The sequence below is a fragment of the Herpailurus yagouaroundi genome, unplaced genomic scaffold, assembly GCF_014898765.1.
Source record: "Herpailurus yagouaroundi ecotype Mexico unplaced genomic scaffold, PumYag 139, whole genome shotgun sequence".
Lineage (NCBI taxonomy): Eukaryota > Metazoa > Chordata > Mammalia > Carnivora > Felidae > Herpailurus > Herpailurus yagouaroundi.
The window spans coordinates 66,461,559-66,481,724 of NW_024412394.1; the positions used below are offsets into that span (position 1 = coordinate 66,461,559).

General features: G+C 38.1%; 1 protein-coding gene across 2 annotated transcripts in view; it reads left to right on the top strand.

The window, feature by feature from the left end:
• Positions 1-219: 219 nt before the first annotated feature.
• The window catches only part of AFG1L (AFG1 like ATPase), a 203,560-nt gene continuing 183,613 nt past the window's right edge, over positions 220-20,166 (top strand). The window contains exons 1-2 of one of the 2 annotated variants that reach the window (XM_040474323.1): positions 220-306; positions 435-578. In XM_040474323.1, the coding sequence (XP_040330257.1) occupies positions 225-306; positions 435-578 (226 nt within the window). In that variant the 5' untranslated portion in view covers positions 220-224. The remainder of the gene's footprint in view (positions 307-434; positions 579-20,166) is intronic. The other variant, XM_040474322.1, reaches the window with a different exon arrangement.

Genomic DNA, 20,166 nt, shown 5'->3' on the forward strand with positions numbered 1-20,166 from the left:
ACATCTTATTTAGGTTTCGAAATCTCGGTCAGGTACGCAAACCGAAAAATGCTCAGGGGTGGTGACGTGACCGTACGTCACTACCGCGTTCCACGTTCCAATTCCCTGAAAACATTTTAGGATCCAGTGCCACGGACGTGGGCAGGCTCTGGGCGCAGGATCGCCCTTCTCCCCAAGCCCGTCCCTCCCCTCGCTCTGCTCCGCCCCCGGCGCTGCCGCATTGCATGCTGGGAGTCGTAGTCTGTCTGGCAGCGCCCGGAAGGACGGAAGGGCACCCGAGTCTAGCCGGTCCTCTTGCTACCGGAGGTCGCGTTCTTCCTCTGCTTCCTTTCGTTCTTTCCTGCGTAGCCTTCTGTGAGCACGGCTTGGTTTGTCTGTGCCACCGTTTCTCTTTTGGGTTTCAATAAAGTTTTCCTCTTCCTCCCTTTGTACAGAGCTCAAGATGGCGGCCTCCTGGTCGCCCTTGGTTACACTGCGCTTAGTGCAGAGCCGGCTGAGAGGGAGATGTGTTGGGTGCGGGGCCTGGGCTGCTGCTCTCGCCCCTCCGGCCACCGCCCCTGGAAACACCTTTTGGAAAGGTCAGTGACTGTGCCATGAGTAGCCCGAGCCGACTGCATATGACCGGGGAAGCCTCGGGTCAGTGACCCTCTTATCTCTCCCAGTTGCCTCCTGGTTTCACGGTTTTCGGAGCTAAGGGTCCCTGGAGAGGAGTTTCAGCCTCTCTTGTCTTTGGCTGGCTGCCCATGAAGGAGCCCTGAGCACTGAGGAAACTGACCCAGAGCAACTTACATTTTTGAGTTCAGAGGTCAACTTAGAGTTTGTTCCCTTCAGGCTTTCAGAGAGTTAACACCTACCTGGTGAGCCCAGGCGTGGGAGTGCCTGGCTTGAATGGATACAAATGTGGGATTGGGGGCTGAGGACCCTTACACCTGTGCCTTACCTACTCTCCTGGCTGGTGACTCTGGCCTGGATCTAAAAGCCAAACCTCGGACTTCTGAGGGCCCTGCTGGCTCTCAGGATTCTGGGAACACAAATGTGCAAGCTTTCGCAGATGGAGTGATCAATTCTTGTTCTTTTCGAGCCACTAGAGGCCTTAGTGTGGCATATTTTGTTACCAGCCTTGCTCATTCATTCATTCATTCATTCATTCAAATTGTTAAGTGTTCAGGAGTGAATGAACATATACTGTGAGTAACCGAGTCCCAGGAATACTGATTTTGCTGCTTATATTCATATACTCTTATGAAACTATGCGCCACTTAAAAACAAGGACTAAGTGTCTTGTTTCTTCAGCACAGTGTTTAGTACCTGATGGGCAAGATATATGTTCTGAATGAATGAATGGATGATATTCTTATTGTCTCTTCCATCCACATACCATTTTTTTTTCTCATCTCCAAGCACCCCTTCTTCTGTGTCTTAATCAGTTAACTCTCATTGGCTCATTTAGTTAAAACCTTATCAGTCTTTCATTATTATCATCGATAGAGTTGAAATTAATACTAGAACTCTGATTAAGTCACCTTAGGGTTTTTTTGTTTGTTTGTTTTTTGCAGTTTCACATAATCTATTTACTACATAATGAAATATTTTGGTAGCATAAAGGTTGGGTCATAATATAAACTTTATTATTTTTAATTTTGGAATAGGTAATAAAAACAAATGATACAAAAAAGAATATGGTAAAATGTTAAGACTATTCCACCCCTATCGCTTAGCCACTTAATTTTCCTCCCCAGAGGCAACCTCTAATACTAGTTTCTTATGTATCCTTCCAGAGACATTCTGTATATGTACAAACATATATGCATATAAACATCTGTATTTAAAAAACAAAATAGAAGTGGTAACGTGTACACACCCCTCGATACCTTTTTTTTTCATTTAATATATCTTGGAGATCATTACATATCAATCAATTTAGAACTGCCTGATTTTAAATGGTTGAAATAGAATTCTATGGATGTATCATAATTTATGAAAACTAAGATGTAAGGAACATCATCACAATAACATGCAGTATGCTAAGTGCTTTCTACATATATTATCTCATTTAATTCTCATTATTCTCATGATCCATTTTGGAGATGATGAATCCAGGGTTGCAGAAGTTATATGGCTAGTTAAGTCAAGTAAAGGCTGTATTTGGATTTATATCTTACAACGAAGGCTTTGCTATGAACCTGTATTCATATATATTTTTTTAAATTAAATCAAGATTTTGTTGTTTTCAGAAGTATCATTTGGAATTTCAAAACTTACTGGTAACCAAAGGGTTAATGGGACTAATTACAGCAGCAAGCTAATAAGCACAGCTGCAACTTTTCCTCCAGACCTTTTCCATTTGCCTTCAAATTTCCCTCCTCCTTTGGAGAGGTGGATTTGAGGCTTGCTCCTTCATCTCCTTGTTTGGCTACCTCTCAAGCAAATCCTTTTCTGGCTGCATACTTGATGTCTTGGTGATTGTCTTTGCTGCAAGTTGGGCAACCAAACCTGGGTTCAGTTACACATTTGGCAAGCTAGCCAAGACTTTTTTGCCTGGCCCTGTGTGGTTTGTTAGCCGCCAGCTGGTGATGGGGGCCTCGTGACAGGTTGAAGCAGCTGCCTAGGTGACAGGTTTTTTGCTCTAGGAACTGTCCCTGGGGTCCCACCTACCTGGGTACCTCTGACCTTTGGTGCCTAATTTTCACTCTTGTGGCAAGGAAATGTTTTTTTGGGTTCAGTTTGGACAGATGTCTCTTGGTGACTACTTCGTGTGTGATGGACAGCATGTGAGTTTCTTTCTTTCTCCCTTTGGTTTGGCTCTCAGATTTCTTACTCCCATTTGGTTGCCATCAAATAGTGGGTTTTGGTTCTCTTAGCCTCCTTTCTTGTTTAAGAAAAGGCTGACTAGGAAGCCATTTGGTTCAGTCAGTGAAGCTCTGATCTTTAGGGAGGAGCCAGAAACTAGGGAGCCATTTGGTTCAGTCTGTGAAACCCCAGCTTTTGGGGAGGAACTGATGTTCACAGAAGTACTCTGGGCTTCATGTATTTTTTTATTGCTGTAGATTTTGGTATTTTTGAACAAAACTAGCCACGTTCTAACTGGAAAATGGAAAGTGACAATTTGATCCCCACATGCAACCTTTTGGACTGTATTCTCCAAAATTGGGCAGTCTTTTTTTGCAACACTGTTGGCCACATCCATTAATTGTAATACCATCTTGCAATTAGATTTGTGTTGTAAAAGGGGGATATTTGAAATTGGGCCTTTAAGATTTTGTTTGCATCGTGTGTGTGTCCATGTATGTTGTAAATTTGAGATATTTTCTCTATCTCCAGATGTTATTGCTGAAATTAATTTGTAAAAGAGCTCTATTTAATTGGTTTAAAGGCTAGCACTTATAAGAATTGGGCATTCTAAAAGAAAGATAGAAACTCACCCAGACGTTTTTTAAATTCACATGATCTTGGAAAATATTTGGTATTAAGGCTAATTCAAGGTTATTGGTTTAATAAAAATGGACATGTCTTTAGAGTTATCAGCATTAAATGTAAAACTTTTATTCTGCCTGTCTTTACTTAAAGTCAAATAAATTAATGTTCTCTCCATTGAGAAAAGAAAAAAAACATTAGAACTTTGTCTAATGCCTCAAGAACTTTTATGAGTATTCTAATAAATATAAATAATTTAAATAAATGTAATTAAGACTACTGGAAATGATAAAGGAGACAACTCTATATCTGAGGAAAGTGAGACTGGTTATTTTTTTTAAAGAGGAATTAAAAAAATTTTTTTTAAGTTTATTTTTGAGAGCAAGGGAGAGCACTTGCATGCAAGTAGGGGAGGGGCAGAGAGGGATACAGAGAATCCCTGCTGTCAGCACAGAGCCCAATGTGGGTCTCAAACTCATAAACCTAGATCAAGAGTCAGATGCTTAACTGACTGAGCCACCCAGTTTTTATTATTATTACTTTTATTTTTTATTTATTTATTTAAAAAAAAAATTTTTTTTTTCAATGTTTATTTATTTTTGGGACAGAGAGAGACAGAGTATGAACGGGGGAGGGGCAGAGAGAGAGGGAGACACAGAATCGGAAACAGGCTCCAAGCTCTGAGCCATCAGCCCAGAGCCTGACGTGGGGCTCGAACTCATGGACCGCGAGATCGTGACCTGGCTGAAGTCGGACGCTCAACCGACTGCGCCACCCAGGCGCCCCTTATTATTACTTTTAAATGGTTATTTAATTTGAGTGAGAGAGGGAGAGAGAGAGAGCACGCATGCAAGCATGCCTGCACTGGGGAGGGGCAGAGAGAAAGGGAGGGTGAGAATCCCAAGCAGGCTCCATGCTCAGCACAGAGTCCAATTGGGGCTCAATCCCATGACCCTGAGATCATGACCTGAACAGATATCAAGAGTCAGACGCTTAACTGACTGAACCACCTATGTGCCCAATAGCAGGTAGTTTTTGATATTTGTTAGTATTTGTAGACAGCCCTATAAGTTGGGTTGAAACTTCCATGCCTTTCAGAGAAGGCCTCATCAGAATTTTTCAAAAATACTTTTAAGCAAAATTATTCCTAGTTTTGGATTCTCACTAACAATTCAGAGCAACAATGGAGTGGCATTTGGGGCAAAAATCACACAAGCAGTGTTGAGTGCCTTGGGCATTCAATGGAAATTCTATGCCTCCTGGAGAAGCCAACAGATTGGAAAATAGGAAAAATGAACTTTGGCAAAAATATGCCAAGAAACCAACTTAACTTGGGAAGAAGCCTTGCCAGCTTCTCTGCTTTGAGTAGAGTGGCCCCGAGAAGTCAGCTTGGTTTAAGCCCCTATGAGGTGTTATATGGAAGACTCTTTCTATACTCATTTCGTGACTTAGGAATTCCTGATGGGGCTCACGTTAGGGAATACTATCAGTTAACATTCGCTATGTAAATTCGCGTCCAGGAGGTTGATGTGCCTTTATACCACCTGAATCCTGGAGACTTGGTGTTATTAAAGACCTGGAAGAACAAGCACCTGGAGGACCAGCTCCAGCCACCATAGACAGGACCTTAATGAGATGCTGTTGACTACCCATTTTTCAGGGAAACCAAAGGGAATTAAGCCTTGGATCCATCACACTTGAATAATAAAAATCTACAGGTTCCCTATATCTTGTCAGCAAGAAGAACATCAAAAAGAGTCCTGCTTGGACTGGCAAGCCTTTGATGGACTTGAAACTACTTTTTAGGAGAGCTGGTCTGAAGAAATCAATAAGTACAACAAGCTAGTTGGTTACAACAAATCTCCCCTGAGACCTAGATAAAATATTGTACAAGAACTAATAACCAAAGTACAAAAATCTTGGTAATGCAGGATGTTGGGTTTCAACCTGGAACCAAGGAATATTTCTAGATGACTGCAGAAAGGTTCTATTCCTCTAACCCTGATCTTCACCCCCATCTCAGCAGGAAGTAACTAATAGAAGTCATTGGCCCAATTCTCTTAAGAATGAGGAATGGTCAAAAGACAGTGGGGATTGAAACCAGTAACCAAAGCGTTAATGGGACTAATTGCAGTTGCAAACTAACAAGCCCAGACCTCTTCCTTTTCCTTTAAATCTCCCTGACTCTCCTTTGGCGAGGTGGATTTGAGACTTGCCTTCCTGTCCTCTTGTTTAGCTGCATCTGGAATAAACCCTTTCCTTGCTACATACTTGGGATCTCAGTGATGGTCTTTGCTGGGCATTGGGGCAGACGAACTTGAGTTCAGTTATAATACTGCCTCTTATACTCAGAATTTAGCCAGTTTTGGGTGTGGAGATTTAATGAAAATACAGGTAAGGGAGAGGTAAATTTAGTTGTAACTACATACACTCCCTTCCTCTCTTTAAATAAAAAGAAAATTTTAAGTTGAAATGTTTTTCCGTATTTAGAGTACAATTTTAAAATTGGTCTTGTATCCCTCAATCTTGGGAGTGGGTGTTATTTACTGTTTACATTTATATTTATCTCCATTTTTTCATCTTTTCAAGTCTACTCTTTACTGCAGTATAACGTGAGGGAAGCATTGGCTTAATGTTAAACAACGGAAGGAAATACATAAAGGAAAGGAATGAGGGGAAAGGAAGAGCATGTTCTTTGTTTTTATGTCTCATCTAAGCTTTCGTGCCAGCCCTGGCTCCAAGATGTTTTGGAAACTGACCTATGGAGACTTGGGGGGTCCTAAAATACTCTTCATCCAAATTGCCTACTTGATTGCTTAACTTAAAATTCCTTAGGAAATACAATATTATGAATTCCATTTTGGGATCTGTGTATTTCCATTTGTTTATTAAAAATTGAAATTGAAATTTGGTATCTTATTGTAATTTAAGTAATATGCTCCATTTTTATTTCACTGCCTGTTTTCTTTTAGGTCTAAGTGTATCTTCATTTAATGTAATGTTTAACATCCAGATAGTTAAGGGGAAACATTTTATTCGAGATTAGAGTGTCCATAGTGTGGGTGAAAAATGCCTCAAATTCAGTTGGAGCCTTGTATTTAGGGTGTGTGTGTTGGGTGAGGGGAAGTGAATGAAATGGGGTCCCAGACCTTGAATAGCTCACGGTCTTGGAAGGGAGATGAAATTATAATAGCTAACATTTATCAAGCCCTTTCTATGTTCCAGGCCATCACTGGCAGTTTCTTTTTCTCATAATTTAATCTTCACAAAAGCCCTGTAAAATACTTGTTAACTCTGTTTCATAGATGAATAAACAGGCATGGCCACCCAACTGGGATTTGAACCCAGGTACTTTTTACTCTAGGAGCACAAACTTAACCCTTATCTTCCAGCTCCTTAACATTGGACATTAATAACCTATCATTTCGGTTCCTCTTAAGTGTTGTAAGACTACAGAGGGGAAGGCAGCTCTGCTAAGAGAGAGAAGGGGGTTGTAGCACAAGTGTAGAAGTGAGCTGTACATGGCCCTTACTGGTTTATGGGCCCTCAGGGAGAGCAGCTAGATATGAAGCTGGGAAGGTGGCCTGGCTCTGGTTAAAAGTCCTGTATAGTGTGTGAAGATGTCTAGGCTCAGTGGGATGCTGATGGAGGTTTCATAAGAAGAAAGGTGATCAGATCAGTTTTAGCATGATTATTCTTATTCCTGCCTGAAAAACAGATCAGGAATGCCTAAGTGGGGAACATTGGAAGTGCGGTGGTTATTTAGGAGGAAGTTGTGGTTCGGGAGAGAGCTGTTCAGGGCCTGAATTACTGCTGTGGTGAGGTGGAGAGCTGCGCAGCAAGGTGGGGGAAGGGGGGAATTCAGAGGCACTTGCTTGGTAGAATTGCCAGGCTTTGGGGGAGACAAGGAAAGAGAAGGGTTAGGATCAACTCAGATATCCTAGTTTGGGTAATTTGATGGCATCACCATCCATCTAATCAGGGTAATCAAACCAAACAAAAAATAGGGCCAGAGGCATTTTAGGGAGAGATTCCATCTTGGACTTGTTAAATTTGAGGTGGTTATGACATCCTGGGTAAATAAATTTAATTAGTTCTGGGAAATATGAAGGTCTGAGACTGAGAAAGGAAATACGATATGTCGAGACCCACGAGAATGTAAGAACTAGCCTGGGAGTATTTGTAGAGTGCAAAGGAGAAAATTTTCCTTGAAGGAAAGCTGACACGTTATGAGAAGAACCTGACCTTCTCAGAAGAACATTACGAGAGGTCCTAGGAAAACGAGAAGAGAAGCCAAAGAGGAGAATTTTACTAGGTTTTCTAAAACTGAAAATTGGCATATCTGAAAATTATATTTTATTTAAGCTAGCCTTGGAAATTAAGTTTGTTTCATAAAGGCAAGGTAATATGAGAGTCACGTCTTGTGATTTCTTTTTATTATAGAGTCTTTTTGTATCTCAGTGTTGTATTTTTAGGTGTCTTTATTAAATGATGACTCATATTTACCTTTGGCTCCACAATCTTTTCTTTACTGCATGTATGTATACATGAGATCTCCATTAGGCATTAATATGAGAACAAATGCACCTCAGCCATATGAATTGGTATAATTAATTGGTAGTATATATTAGTGATTAAGAAAATGGGCATTCGACTTTACTACGCAATTAGATGAATACCTTTACGTGAAACTTTGTTTCTTGGATTTTCATTAATATCTATTATTATATTAGAAGAATGTTCATGCCTACTCTTGAGACTGATAACTTTATGATAATGGTTTCTTCCAAATAGTTTTTAAAAAGGATAGCAGAGCCTATTACATAGGCATAGCTGGTGCCCTAGATGTAGTTCTGGGGTGGTAGGAGGGGCAGATGAAACAGGGCGTGTCTAAGAATAGAACTGGTAGAAAGGAATGTAAGAGGTCCAGATATGGGTTATTGAGCTACTGTAGATTAGCACTGCTTTACACCTCAGGAGCTTCATCCTCTTTGTTTAAGAAAATAATATTTAAATGGGGTATAACTATTTTCTTGATTTGTCTTTTTACAAAAAGTACCACAGAAATAATAGGTGTTAAGACTCTGAAACCTGGTAGTTCAGCCTTGGGTGCAGTATAGTGATATATTCCATATATTTGCTGACAAGTGATGTAGCCTCTGCTTGAATATATCTAACACTTGTTTTCCTAGGTCACTCATATTTTTCACTGACCTGTATCTAATATTTGTCCCAATGTCTCTCTTATAAACCTTTTGGATATATCTGTTCTTCCTACTTTGTTATGTCTTCCTTACCTAAGGTCCTTGATTGAGGTCCCCTTTCTGCATCTATTCTGCTGGTGGTACCAGATTCTTTAATCTCCAGAATCTTTTTCATAGGTTTTCTTTCCTGTCCTGCTCATGCTGCCTTATTTCTTTTCTTCATTGAGCCCTTTCTAGGAGTTACTTTTCAACATATTATCTGTTCATATACTTTTTAAAAAAATATTTATTTTGAGAGAGACAGATGGAGCACAAGCTGGGGAGAGGCAGAGAGAGAGAGAGAGAGAGAGAGAGAGAGAGAGAGAGAATATCCCAAGTAAGCTCTGTGCTGTTAGCATCTATCTATCCATATTCTTCTTTTTTAAAAAAATGTTTGTTTATTTTGAGAGAGAGAATGAGAATGAGACGGGGAGAGGCAGACAGAGAGGGAGACAAGGAATCTGAAGCAGGCTCCAGGCTCTGAGCTGTCAGCACAGAACCCAACGCAGGGCTCCAACTCGTGAACTGGGAGATTGTGACCTGAGCCAAAGTCAGATGCTTAACTGACTGAGCCATCCAGTTTATCCATAGTGGATAACCACCCAGGCTATCCATAGAGGGCCATGTATCTATTCATATTCTTTCCTGGATGGCAGTTTTCAACAACTTTTAAAGCCTGAATGTGCATTTCTTTTAGAGTAGTTCCTTCATAACTCCATAATACAACTATGTCTTAAATGTAAACTGTGTAGATTGCATTAAAAAATTCTTATATGTATGTGTGAGTGTATAAAATTTAAAGTAAATGAACATAACATAATAGATGTTATTTTTCTTTATCATTTGAAAGAAAATAGATCCCTTAGATCTCATTATTAAATAGTGTGTGAACAGGGTGAATATTAAGGAGTTACTCAGTATGCTAGGCCATGCCTATAATTACTTCAGAATAGCTTTATTCAGATTTTTAGGCAGTATTTTACTGATTTGTTATCATGAAATTTAAAGTACTATTTTTTTCCTTTTGTAAAGTTATACACTGGCACATTAAGATTAACTAGCTTCTAAAGCAAAAGAATGATAACCAGCAAGCATTTAGTTTTAATTTTCATAATTTTTCTATTTAAATCAAAAGCACCCTTTTAAAGCCCCTAAATCAGCCTTTTATAAATAAAGTAAATCATCTTGTGATGCATTCCTTGATGATGGCTTATGTTGTTTTTCTAAAGAAAGAGTTTAATTAAGATTTGATTTTCTTCTATTCTGCACTTTGTTTATTCATCACTGAATCAAACATAGGTCTTTAATGCCGCTGGTAAGTCTTGACTTTTTGGGTCATTGATGACCATTGCAGTTTTCAACGTAACAGCCGAATATTTATCTTTCAGGTATGATTTAGAACATAATAAAAGAATAAATGGGCTGCCTATGACCTTAGTATGGACTTCTGTCATTGTAGGGGAAAATTTCTGGTCAGTGGCCACTGTTTACAGTTTTTTAAAATCAACACAAATGTACAAATAACTCATGAATAATTGTGAACACAGTATTTGAATGGATGTTTAATAAATATGCATTAAAAATCTAATTACAGTAATGAAGTTTACAGCTGAAATTTTAATCCAGCCCTTTAGAAATATTAAACGTGCTTTTCCTGATTGTGCATTTTTCTCACAGCAGTTGGGTAAACATTTTAAACTGGAAATCTAAATTTCTTATATAGTTTTGATTTCATTTAACTAAGCGTGTGTTCTTTTTTGGCAACAAGCTTCTTCCTCTTTGTGAAGAAGTGAAGCTCCTTTTATTCCATAACTGTTACTTTGAAGAATTTTGATCAGTTCTATCTTAGGACTGATGAACATGCGGGATACCAGATGAATAATAAAATGTGACCTGCAAAACTAGATGGTGATTTTGGTTTCATTTGTTGTATGAAGACAGTCATTTAATTGGTATTTCCATTTTCTCATCTGTAGAATGGGATTAATTATCCTAATTCTACCTTCCTTACAGGTCATTTATGAGGCTCAAATAAGTTACTATGTGAGAAAATAATTTGAAAACTGTAAGAACTGTTACATAAATGTGGAACTATGCTGGGAGTAATTGAAATATTATTAAAATACCAGAGGTGGTAGATTCCAGTCAGTGAACAGAAATGGAATGAATTCAACTCTCTACAGAATTACTGGAATCATTTTAATTTGAGAGGAGGACTCTGTTATAGTAACAACGGCAAAGAACCCAGTCTGATTTCAGTGCCTTGAATTCTAGAAAACGAAGCTTTTTTTTTTTTTTTTTTTAAACGATCGTGGAAGGGGCCTCTGTAGGTAGCCAGGGATAGTTTTTGTTCTCCTGGACTTAACTACCTTTTCTCTGGATACTCTCTGAATACCTAAAGGTTCTTTGTCATGATGTTTCAAAGAAACCTGTTGAAGTTTGATTTATAGTATGAAGGTAAAATCTCTTCATTTAGTAAGAAATTGATACTGTTTTCAAAAGTAACTCAACTACTTGCAAATTATTTTCTGTGAAGAAGATATAAAGATAATATTTTATAGAATCATAGAATATTAGAGCTGAAGAAGTCCTCTGGGTCATGTAGTCAAAGGATATTAGATAGGCGTGTAGTTTCTGCCTTAACTGTTTCTTTCATTTTTGGAGAGCCCTACATGTTAGAAAATTCTTTTTTTTTTTTAATTTTATTTATTTATTTTAAGTAATCTCTACACCTGACATGGGGCTTGAACTCACGACCGTGAGATCAAGAGTCGCATGCTCTTCTGACTGAGCAGGTGCCCATAGAAAATTCTTTAAGTAGACTGAAATTTGAGATTTTCTTTACCTTCTCTCCATTCATCTTGAATCTTTCCCCAGGCACAACCTATACAACTCTAATCCTGATTGCATATATGACAGTTCTTTAAGCATATCAAGACTGATAATATTGTTACCTTATTTACTCATTTTTTCATTCATTCATCAGATTATTGGGTGCTTCTTTGTCTTGATTCCATTTGACAACTTTTCAAACATTAAAGACTTAGATTTCTTCCATTCATTCATTTATTCCCCAAATATTTCTTTTTTTTTTTTTAATTTTTTTTTCCCAACGTTTATTTATTTTTGGGACAGAGAGAGACAGAGCATGAACGGGGGAGGGGCAGAGAGACAGGGAGACACAGAATCGGAAACAGGCTCCAGGCTCTGAGCCATCAGCCCAGAGCCTGACGCGGGGCTTGAAGTCCCGGACCGCGAGATCGTGACCTGGCTGAAGTCGGACGCTTAACCGACTGCGCCACCCAGGCGCCCCCCCAAATATTTCTTGATGCCATCTATATGCTAGACCTAGGGTGCTTGGATCTTATTACTGTCTCTTCTCAATGTCAGCCATCCCTTGTCCTATTGGTCAACTCTTATGAAATGGTTTCTAGATCCCTGGAACAATTTCCCTTCTTGAGATTACAATCTACTTTCTGAATGTCACTCTATAAATATGGCCCCTGTATCTCAATATATTCCTTCAGATATGTCTGGCTAGAGTACTGTTGTAGGTTACCTTTCCTGTGTCCTGTTAGATTCTGTCTCACCTTAAGATTCCTAGGGCTGTTAAGACTGATCTCTCCAATTCATATTTGATTACTTTTTTCTTTTAAAAAAATAAACGATATTTAATTACAAAACATAGTATATGTGCATAGTAGAAAATACAGAAAAAACAACCATTAAGTATACTTAAAAATTAAGTTATTGAGGTATAATATTCAGAAAAGTACACAAATAATAAATGTAAAGCCTATTGAATTTTCATAAAGAGAATAGATCTGAAATAGAAATCTAAATCAAGAAATAGAACATTTATAAGCCCTAGGCAACTGTTGTAGACCCTCTAAGTCCCTAGCCCTTGACTTGTAATGGTAATCAACATCTTGATATATATATTACTATTGATTTATTTTGCCTGTTTTTGAATTTTATATAAATAGAATCACAATTCTGGCTTATTTCACTTAAAATTATGTTTGTGAGGTTCTTTGATCTTTTTTACACATAGCAACTGTTAATTCATTTGCTGAATATAACAAGATATTGTATGATTATGTCACAATTTTCTTAAAGGTCTTCTATTTTTTTAATTGCAGTATTGTTGACATACAATGTTATGGTAGTTTTAGGTATACACTATAGTGATTAGACAACTCTATATGTTATGCTATGTTCACCAAAAGTGTAGCTACTATGTGTCACCATACAATGCTATTACAATACCATTGATTATATTCCCTGTTTCTTTCATCTTCATGACTTCTATGATCTGTAACTGGAAGCCTGTACCTCCCAATCCCCTTCACTCCTTTTGCTCGTCCCCCACCTCCCTCTCCTTTGGAAACCACCAGTTCTGTGTTTATGGGTCTGTTTCTGTTTTTTTTGCTTATTCATTTGTTTTTTGGATTCCACACATAAGTGAAATCATATGGTATTTGTATTTCTCTGCCTGGCTTGTTTCACTTAGCGTAATACTCTCAAGGTCCATCTATGTCGTTGCAAATGGTAAGATCTCATTCATTTTTATAGCTGAGTAATATTCCATTGTGCGTGTGTGTGTGTGTGTGTGTGTGTGCACGCGCATGCATATATATTATATACACCGTATCTTTTTTATCCATTCATCTATTGACGGACTCTTAGGTTGCTCCATATCTTGGCTATTGTAAATAATGCTTCAATAAACTAGGGATGCATATATTTTCTCAAGTTAGTGTTTTTGGTTTTTTTTGGATAAACACCCACTAATGGAATTAACTGGATCAATATGCATTTCTATTTAAAAAAAATTTTTTTTAATCTTTATTTTTGAGAGAAAGAGAGACAGAGAGAGACAGAGCTCGAGCAGGGGAGGGACAGAGAGAGAGGGGGAGACACAGAATCCAAAGCAGGCTCCAGGCTCTGAGCTGTCAGCAAAGAGCCCAACATGGGGCTTAAACTCACGAACTGTGAGATCATGACCTGAGCTGAAGTTAGACACTTAACTGACTGAGCCACCCAGGTGCCCCTATGCATTTCTATTTTTAATCTTTTGAATAACCTCCATACTGCTTCCCACAGTGGTGTACCAATTTATATTCCCACCGACAGTGCATGAGGTTTCCCTTTTCTTCAGATCACCAACACTTGTTATTTCCTGTCATTTTGATACTTGCCATTCTAACTGATGTAAGAATTCTACCACAATTTTTATTTTTTTTTTCCAACATTTATTTATTTTTGGGACAGAGAGAGACAGAGCATGAACGGGGGAGGGGCAGAGAGAGAGGGAGACACAGAATCGGAAACAGGCTCCAGGCTCTGAGCCATCAGCCCAGAGCCTGACGCGGGGCTCGAACTCACAGACCGCGAGATCGTGACCTGGGCTGAAGTCGGTTGCTTAACTGACTGCGCCACCCAGGCGCCCCTCTACCACAATTTTTAAATCCATTCTATACTTTTAGATATTGGGGTTTCCAGTTTTTGGCTACTACTGTTCATAGTACTGCTGTGAATGTTTGTACAAAGTTTTTGGTGTACATATGTATGCTTTCTGTTGGGCAGATACCTGAGAATTGCTGAATCATACAATATATGATCATCTTTAGCAGATAAGGCCAGTTTTCCAAAAGTATTATATCAATATGTATTTCTACTAGCAGCGTATGAGATTTCAGCTGCCACACATCCTCATCAATACTTGGTATTCTTTTTAATTGTAGTCATTCTACTAAATGTGTGGTGATACCTCATTGTGGTTTTATTTTGCTTTTCCCTGATGACTGTTGAGGTTGAGCCCCTTTTTTACATATTTATTGGATACTTGGATTACAGTCTTTTGTTTAGCTTTTCAGGTTTTTTGCCCATTTTCCTAATGCATTTTTTGGTCTCTCTCTCTTTTTTTTTTAAATGTTTGTTTATTTTGAGAGAGAGAGATAGAGTGAGCGGGGAAGGAGCAGAGAGAAAAGGAGATAGAGAATCCCAAGTAGGTTCTGCCCTGTCAGCACAGAACTGATGCAGGGCCTGAACCCATAGACTGTGAGATCACAACCTCAGCCAAACCAAGAGTCAGACACTCAACCGACTGAGCCACCCAGATACCCCAAGGTCTCTTTCTTAATAATCGTAATTCATTATATATTCTGGATATGAGTCCTTTGTCAGATATGTAAATTGTAAATATTTTCTCCCAGTTTGTGGCTTGCATTTTAGTTTTTTTCATGGAGTCTTTTCATGGACAGAAGTTCTTAGTTGTAATGCCCATTTATTAGCCTTTTTTTGTGATCCTATTTAAGAAATCTTTCCTTAAGGTCATGAAGGTATTCTGATATCTTTTAGAAGTTTTATTGTTTTACTTTTCACACTTAGATCTATGATCCATCTGGAATTTTTGTTTATGATGTTAAATTTGGGTCAAGATTTTTTTTTTTTAATGTGGATATTCATTGACCTGGGAACATTTTTTGAATAGAGAATCTCTTTGCCAGGCTACTGCGGCATTATCTTTGACATAAACCCAGTGACCATGTATATGTGTGAGTTTCTGTTTTGTTCTGTTTGGTCTATTTTTGTGCCAGTACCACAGTGCCCTAATTATTTAGCTTTATCATCTTAGTATCTGTCTGTATGAGTCCTCTAAATTCACTCTTTGTCAAGATTGACTAGACCTAAATGAGCTGTCTGGTACCATAGCCACTAGCCACACATGGACATTGAGTACTTGAAATGTAGCTGGGGAACTAAATTTTAAATTTAATTTAATTTAATTTTAGTTAAATACAGATTTTAAAAAGGATACTTGATTTAGCTATTGGAAGACATTTTTAAAAAAGATTTTATCTTTAGAGCAGTTTTAGGTTCACAGTAAAATTGAGCATGAGGTACAGAGATTTCCCATACCTCTTAAAAAAAATTTTTTTTTTTGATGTTTTTTTATTATTGAGAGACAGAGACAGAGCATGAGCAGGGGAGGGGCAGAGGGAGACAAAGAATCTAAAGCAGGTTCCAGGCTCTGAGCTCACAAACCACAAGATCATGACCTGAGCTGAAGTCGGACGCTTAACCGACTTAGCCACCCAGGCACCCTGAGATTTCCCATACCTCTTGCCCTCACACTTACATAGCTTTTCTCAGTAACATTAAGTAATCTTGGAACAACTTAGGAAGGTGAATCTACTTTCTCAACTGTAGATTTTGTGAAGTCTAAGTACAGATTAAATATTTCCAGTGAAAATTTAGCATCCAAATTGAGACATGTTCTAAGTGTAAATTACATACTTAATTTGAAGACATGAAAAAAATAATTAAAAAATTAAAAAAAAATTTAATGATTATTTTGAGAGAGTGGGAGAGAGAGAGCATGAGCAGGGGAGGGACAGAGAGAGAAGGGGACAGAGGATCTGAAGTGGGCTCCATGCTGACAGCAGAGAGCCGGATGTAGGGCTCAAACCTGTGACCCACAAGATCACAACTTGAGTTAAAGTTGTGATGCTCACCTGACTGAGCCACTCAGTCGTCCCTAAATTTTTTTTTTTTAATTTTTATTTTTGAGAGAGAGAGAGAGAGAGAGAGAGACAGAGCTTGAGCAGGGGAGGGTGGAGAGAGAGAGGGAGACACAGAATCTGAAGCAGGCTCCAGGCTCTGAGCTGTCAGCACAGAGCCCAACGTGAGGCTCGAACTCAGGAACCTGAGATCATGACCTGAGCCGAAGTCAGATGCTTAATCGACTGAGCCACCCAGGCGCCCCTGAAAAAAATAAATTTAAAAGTAAAAATCTGAGTACATGTTGATTACTGTTCTTGATGTTAAGAACTGTGAAGGAGCTGAGATTTTATCCTGCTTGCAGGAAACATGTTAGCTTGTCAGGATTTCTTGAATGTTGGCAGAAGACATGAAACTCCTGGGTCAGAGACAAAGCATTTAATTACTCATGGCCCAGCAGGCGATGTGCGTCCTGTATGCCTCCATTCCCCTTACCCCTCAAGCTCCATGGGGGGTGGTGCAGAGGTTGATCCAGGTGGATGCTGACCTACTCAGTGGTTTTGTTTCACAATTGAAGAACAATTGAACTTAGTAAATCCTATCTTTTATAAGGGAGCTGCAAGGAAATTTTGGCTTTTGACCTGGGAGAGACCTTATTGTACAACAAATATTGTTGGAAAGACTAGAACAAAAGCTGTCTGTTTCTTTACTCACAGGTGTGCAGAAATGTAAAAGATCTATGAAAAATTGTCTTTTAGCAGTTGAAATAATATTTTGGTTATATTGGATTAAGTAAAATGTGTGCTTGAGATTAACTTCACCTCTTTTAAAAAATGTTTATAACCTTGTAGCTCTTAGGGGTGCCTGGGTGGCTCAGTCGGTTAAGCATCTGACTTCGGCTCAGGTCATGATCTTGCAGCTAGTGAGTTCGAGCCCCCAGTGGGCTTTGTGCTGACAGCTCAGAGCCTGGAGCCTGCTTCAGATTCTGTGTCTCCCTTGCTCTCTGCCCCTCCCCCACTCATGCTCTGTCTCTCCCTCGCTCAAAAGTAAATAAACATAAAAAAAAATTAAAATGTAGCTCATAGTGAAATTTAAATTATATATGTTCATACTGTATTTCTTTTGTACAGCACTGCTTTAGGCCATTCTAGGTCCTTTGCATTTCTATATAAATTTCAGAATCAGTTTAGAAATTTCCACAAAACAAAAAGTGGGGATTTTTAAAAAAGTGAAGTAAAATTTACCTAGAGTGAAATGCATAGATCTTAAATGTATTATTCAATGAGTTTTAGTAAATGTATTCACTGTTACTTGCACTCAATGAAGATACAGAATGGGGGTTGACAAACTTTTCCTGTAAAGGACCAGATAGTAAATATTTTATGCTTTGTGGGCCGTAGGGTTTCTGCCACATTTTTTCTTGCCTTTTTTGTGTAAAAGCAGCTGTAGATCATATAAATGAACATGGCTGTGTTCCAGTAAAACTTTATTTACAAAAACAGGCAGTGAGCTGAATTTGGCCCATGGTCTAGAACTTGCTGACTTCTGATAAAGAACATTTCCATCACCCTAGAAAGTTCATTGTGCCCCTTTTAATCATTTTTTATATCCTATAGGTTGATCACTGTTCTGATTTCTATTACCATAGATTAATTTTTCTATCACAATGATTTTATCTGTTCTTGAAGTTCATGAATGCAATTATATAGTATATACTCTTTTGTGTCTGGTTTCTTTCACTTTACATAATTTTTCAGATTAACTCCTATGATTTCATGTTTTAGCAGTTTTATTGCTGAGTAGTATTCTGTTATATGAATATACCCCAATTTGTTTATCCATTCTCCTTTCAATGGACATTTGAGTTATTTCTAGCTGGTATAATCTTATATTGGTTATTTTGAATATGTTTTCATTTCTCTTGGGTGTATACCTAGGAATGGCATTTCTGGTTCATATAGTGAGTATAGTTTATAAGAAACTGCCAAACTATTGTCTAAAGTGATTTTACTATTTTATACTCTGAAATAAGTGTGATTGTTCTGGTTGTTATATATCTTTATCAATATTTGGGGTTGTCAAGGTTTTACATTTTAACCATTCTAGTGAATGGAAATGGTATCCTATTGTGGTTTATAAAGTTGCATCTACTGGGGCAACTGGCTGGCTCAGCTGGTAGAGCATGTGACTCTAGATATTGGGGTTGTGAGTTTGAGCCCCACATTGGGTGTAGAGATAATAAAAAAACAAATAAACTAAAAAAAAAGTAAATTTTCATATACCTAGTGACTAACATGTTGAGCAATTTTTCATGTGCTTATCACCATTCATGTATCTTGTCAAGTATCTTTTGATACTCTTCTGTCCCTTTTAAAATTGGGTTGTTGGTCTTATTGGGAGATGTTCTTTAAATATACTGGAAACAGGTGGGGTTTTTTTGTTGTTGTTTTTTGTCATATGTATGTATTGGGAATATTCCTGCAGGAATTTTTCTTTAAGATTTTTTTTTTTTTTAATTTTAAGTAATCTGTACACCCAACATGGGGCTTGAACTCACAACCTGGAGATCGAGAATCATATGCTTTACTGACTGAGCCAGCCAGGTGCCCCTGGAATTTTTTTAATTAAAAATTGAGATGCAATTCATATTCCACAAAATTCACCCTGTTAAAGTGTACAATTCAGTGGTTTAGTATATTCACAAAATTGTGGAGACATTACCACTATCTAATTCTGTAACATTTTTACCACCCCCAAAAAGAAACCCAATACTCATTAGCACTCACTACCTATTTCCCTCCTACAATGCCCCCACCCCTTGGCAGCCACTAATTTACTTTTTGTCTCTATGGATTTGTCTGTTGACATTTCATATAAATGGAATCCTACAATACGTGGTCTTTTGTGTTGGCTTCTTTACTTAACATAATGTTTTTGCGGTTTATTCAAGTTGTAGTATATATCAGTGCTTTATTCCTTTTTCTTAGTTTTTTAATTTTTTTTTTTTAAATTTTTTTTTTCAATGTTTATTTATTTTTGGAACAGAGAGAGACAGAGCATGAACGGGGGAGGGGCAGAGAGAGAGGGAGACACAGAATCGGAAACAGGCTCCAGGCTCCGAGCCATCAGCCCAGAGCCCGACGCGGGGCTCGAACTCACGGACCGCAAGATCGTGACCTGGCTGAAGTCGGACGCTTAACCGACTGCGCCACCCAGGCGCCCCGTTTAATTTTTTAAATTTTAAAAATTTTTTATTTTTAAGTAATCTCTACATGAAATGGGGGGCTCTAACTCATGACCCTGAGATCAAGAGTGGCATGTTCTACCAACTAAGCCAGCCAGGTGCCCCATCATTCCTTATTATGGCTGAATAATATTTCATGGTATGGATGGATATACCTTAGTTTGTTCATCAGTTGATGGACTTTTGGCTTGTCTCTACTTTTTGGTTAATATGAATAATGCTGCTACAAACATTTCTGTATACATTTTTTGTGTGGACATGTGTTTTCATTTCATGTGAAATGAGTCATGTGTAAACTCTGTTTAAGTTTTTGAGGAATTGTTACTATTTCCCAAAATATCTGCACTATTTTACATACCCATTAGCAATATATGAGGGTTCTAATTTCTCCATACCCTCTTCAACATTTATTATTGTCGTTTTGATCTTCACTCACCTAGTGGGTGTGAAGTGGTATCATATTGTGGCTTTGATTTGCATTTCCTGATCGACTACTCATATTGAACATCTTTTCATGTATTTATTGACTATTCACATATCTTTGGAGAAATGTCTATTCAAATCCTTTGCTATTTAAAAAATTGGGTTATAAAATTGGGTTGTAAGAATTATATATTCTGGAGCCAAGTTCTCTAGCAGATATGTGATTTGCAAATATTTTCCTCATTCTGTGGGTTGGATTTTAACTTTCTTGATAATGTTTCTTGTATAAAAGTTTTAATTTTGATGAAGTTCAATTTTTTTTTCCTTTGGTTGCTT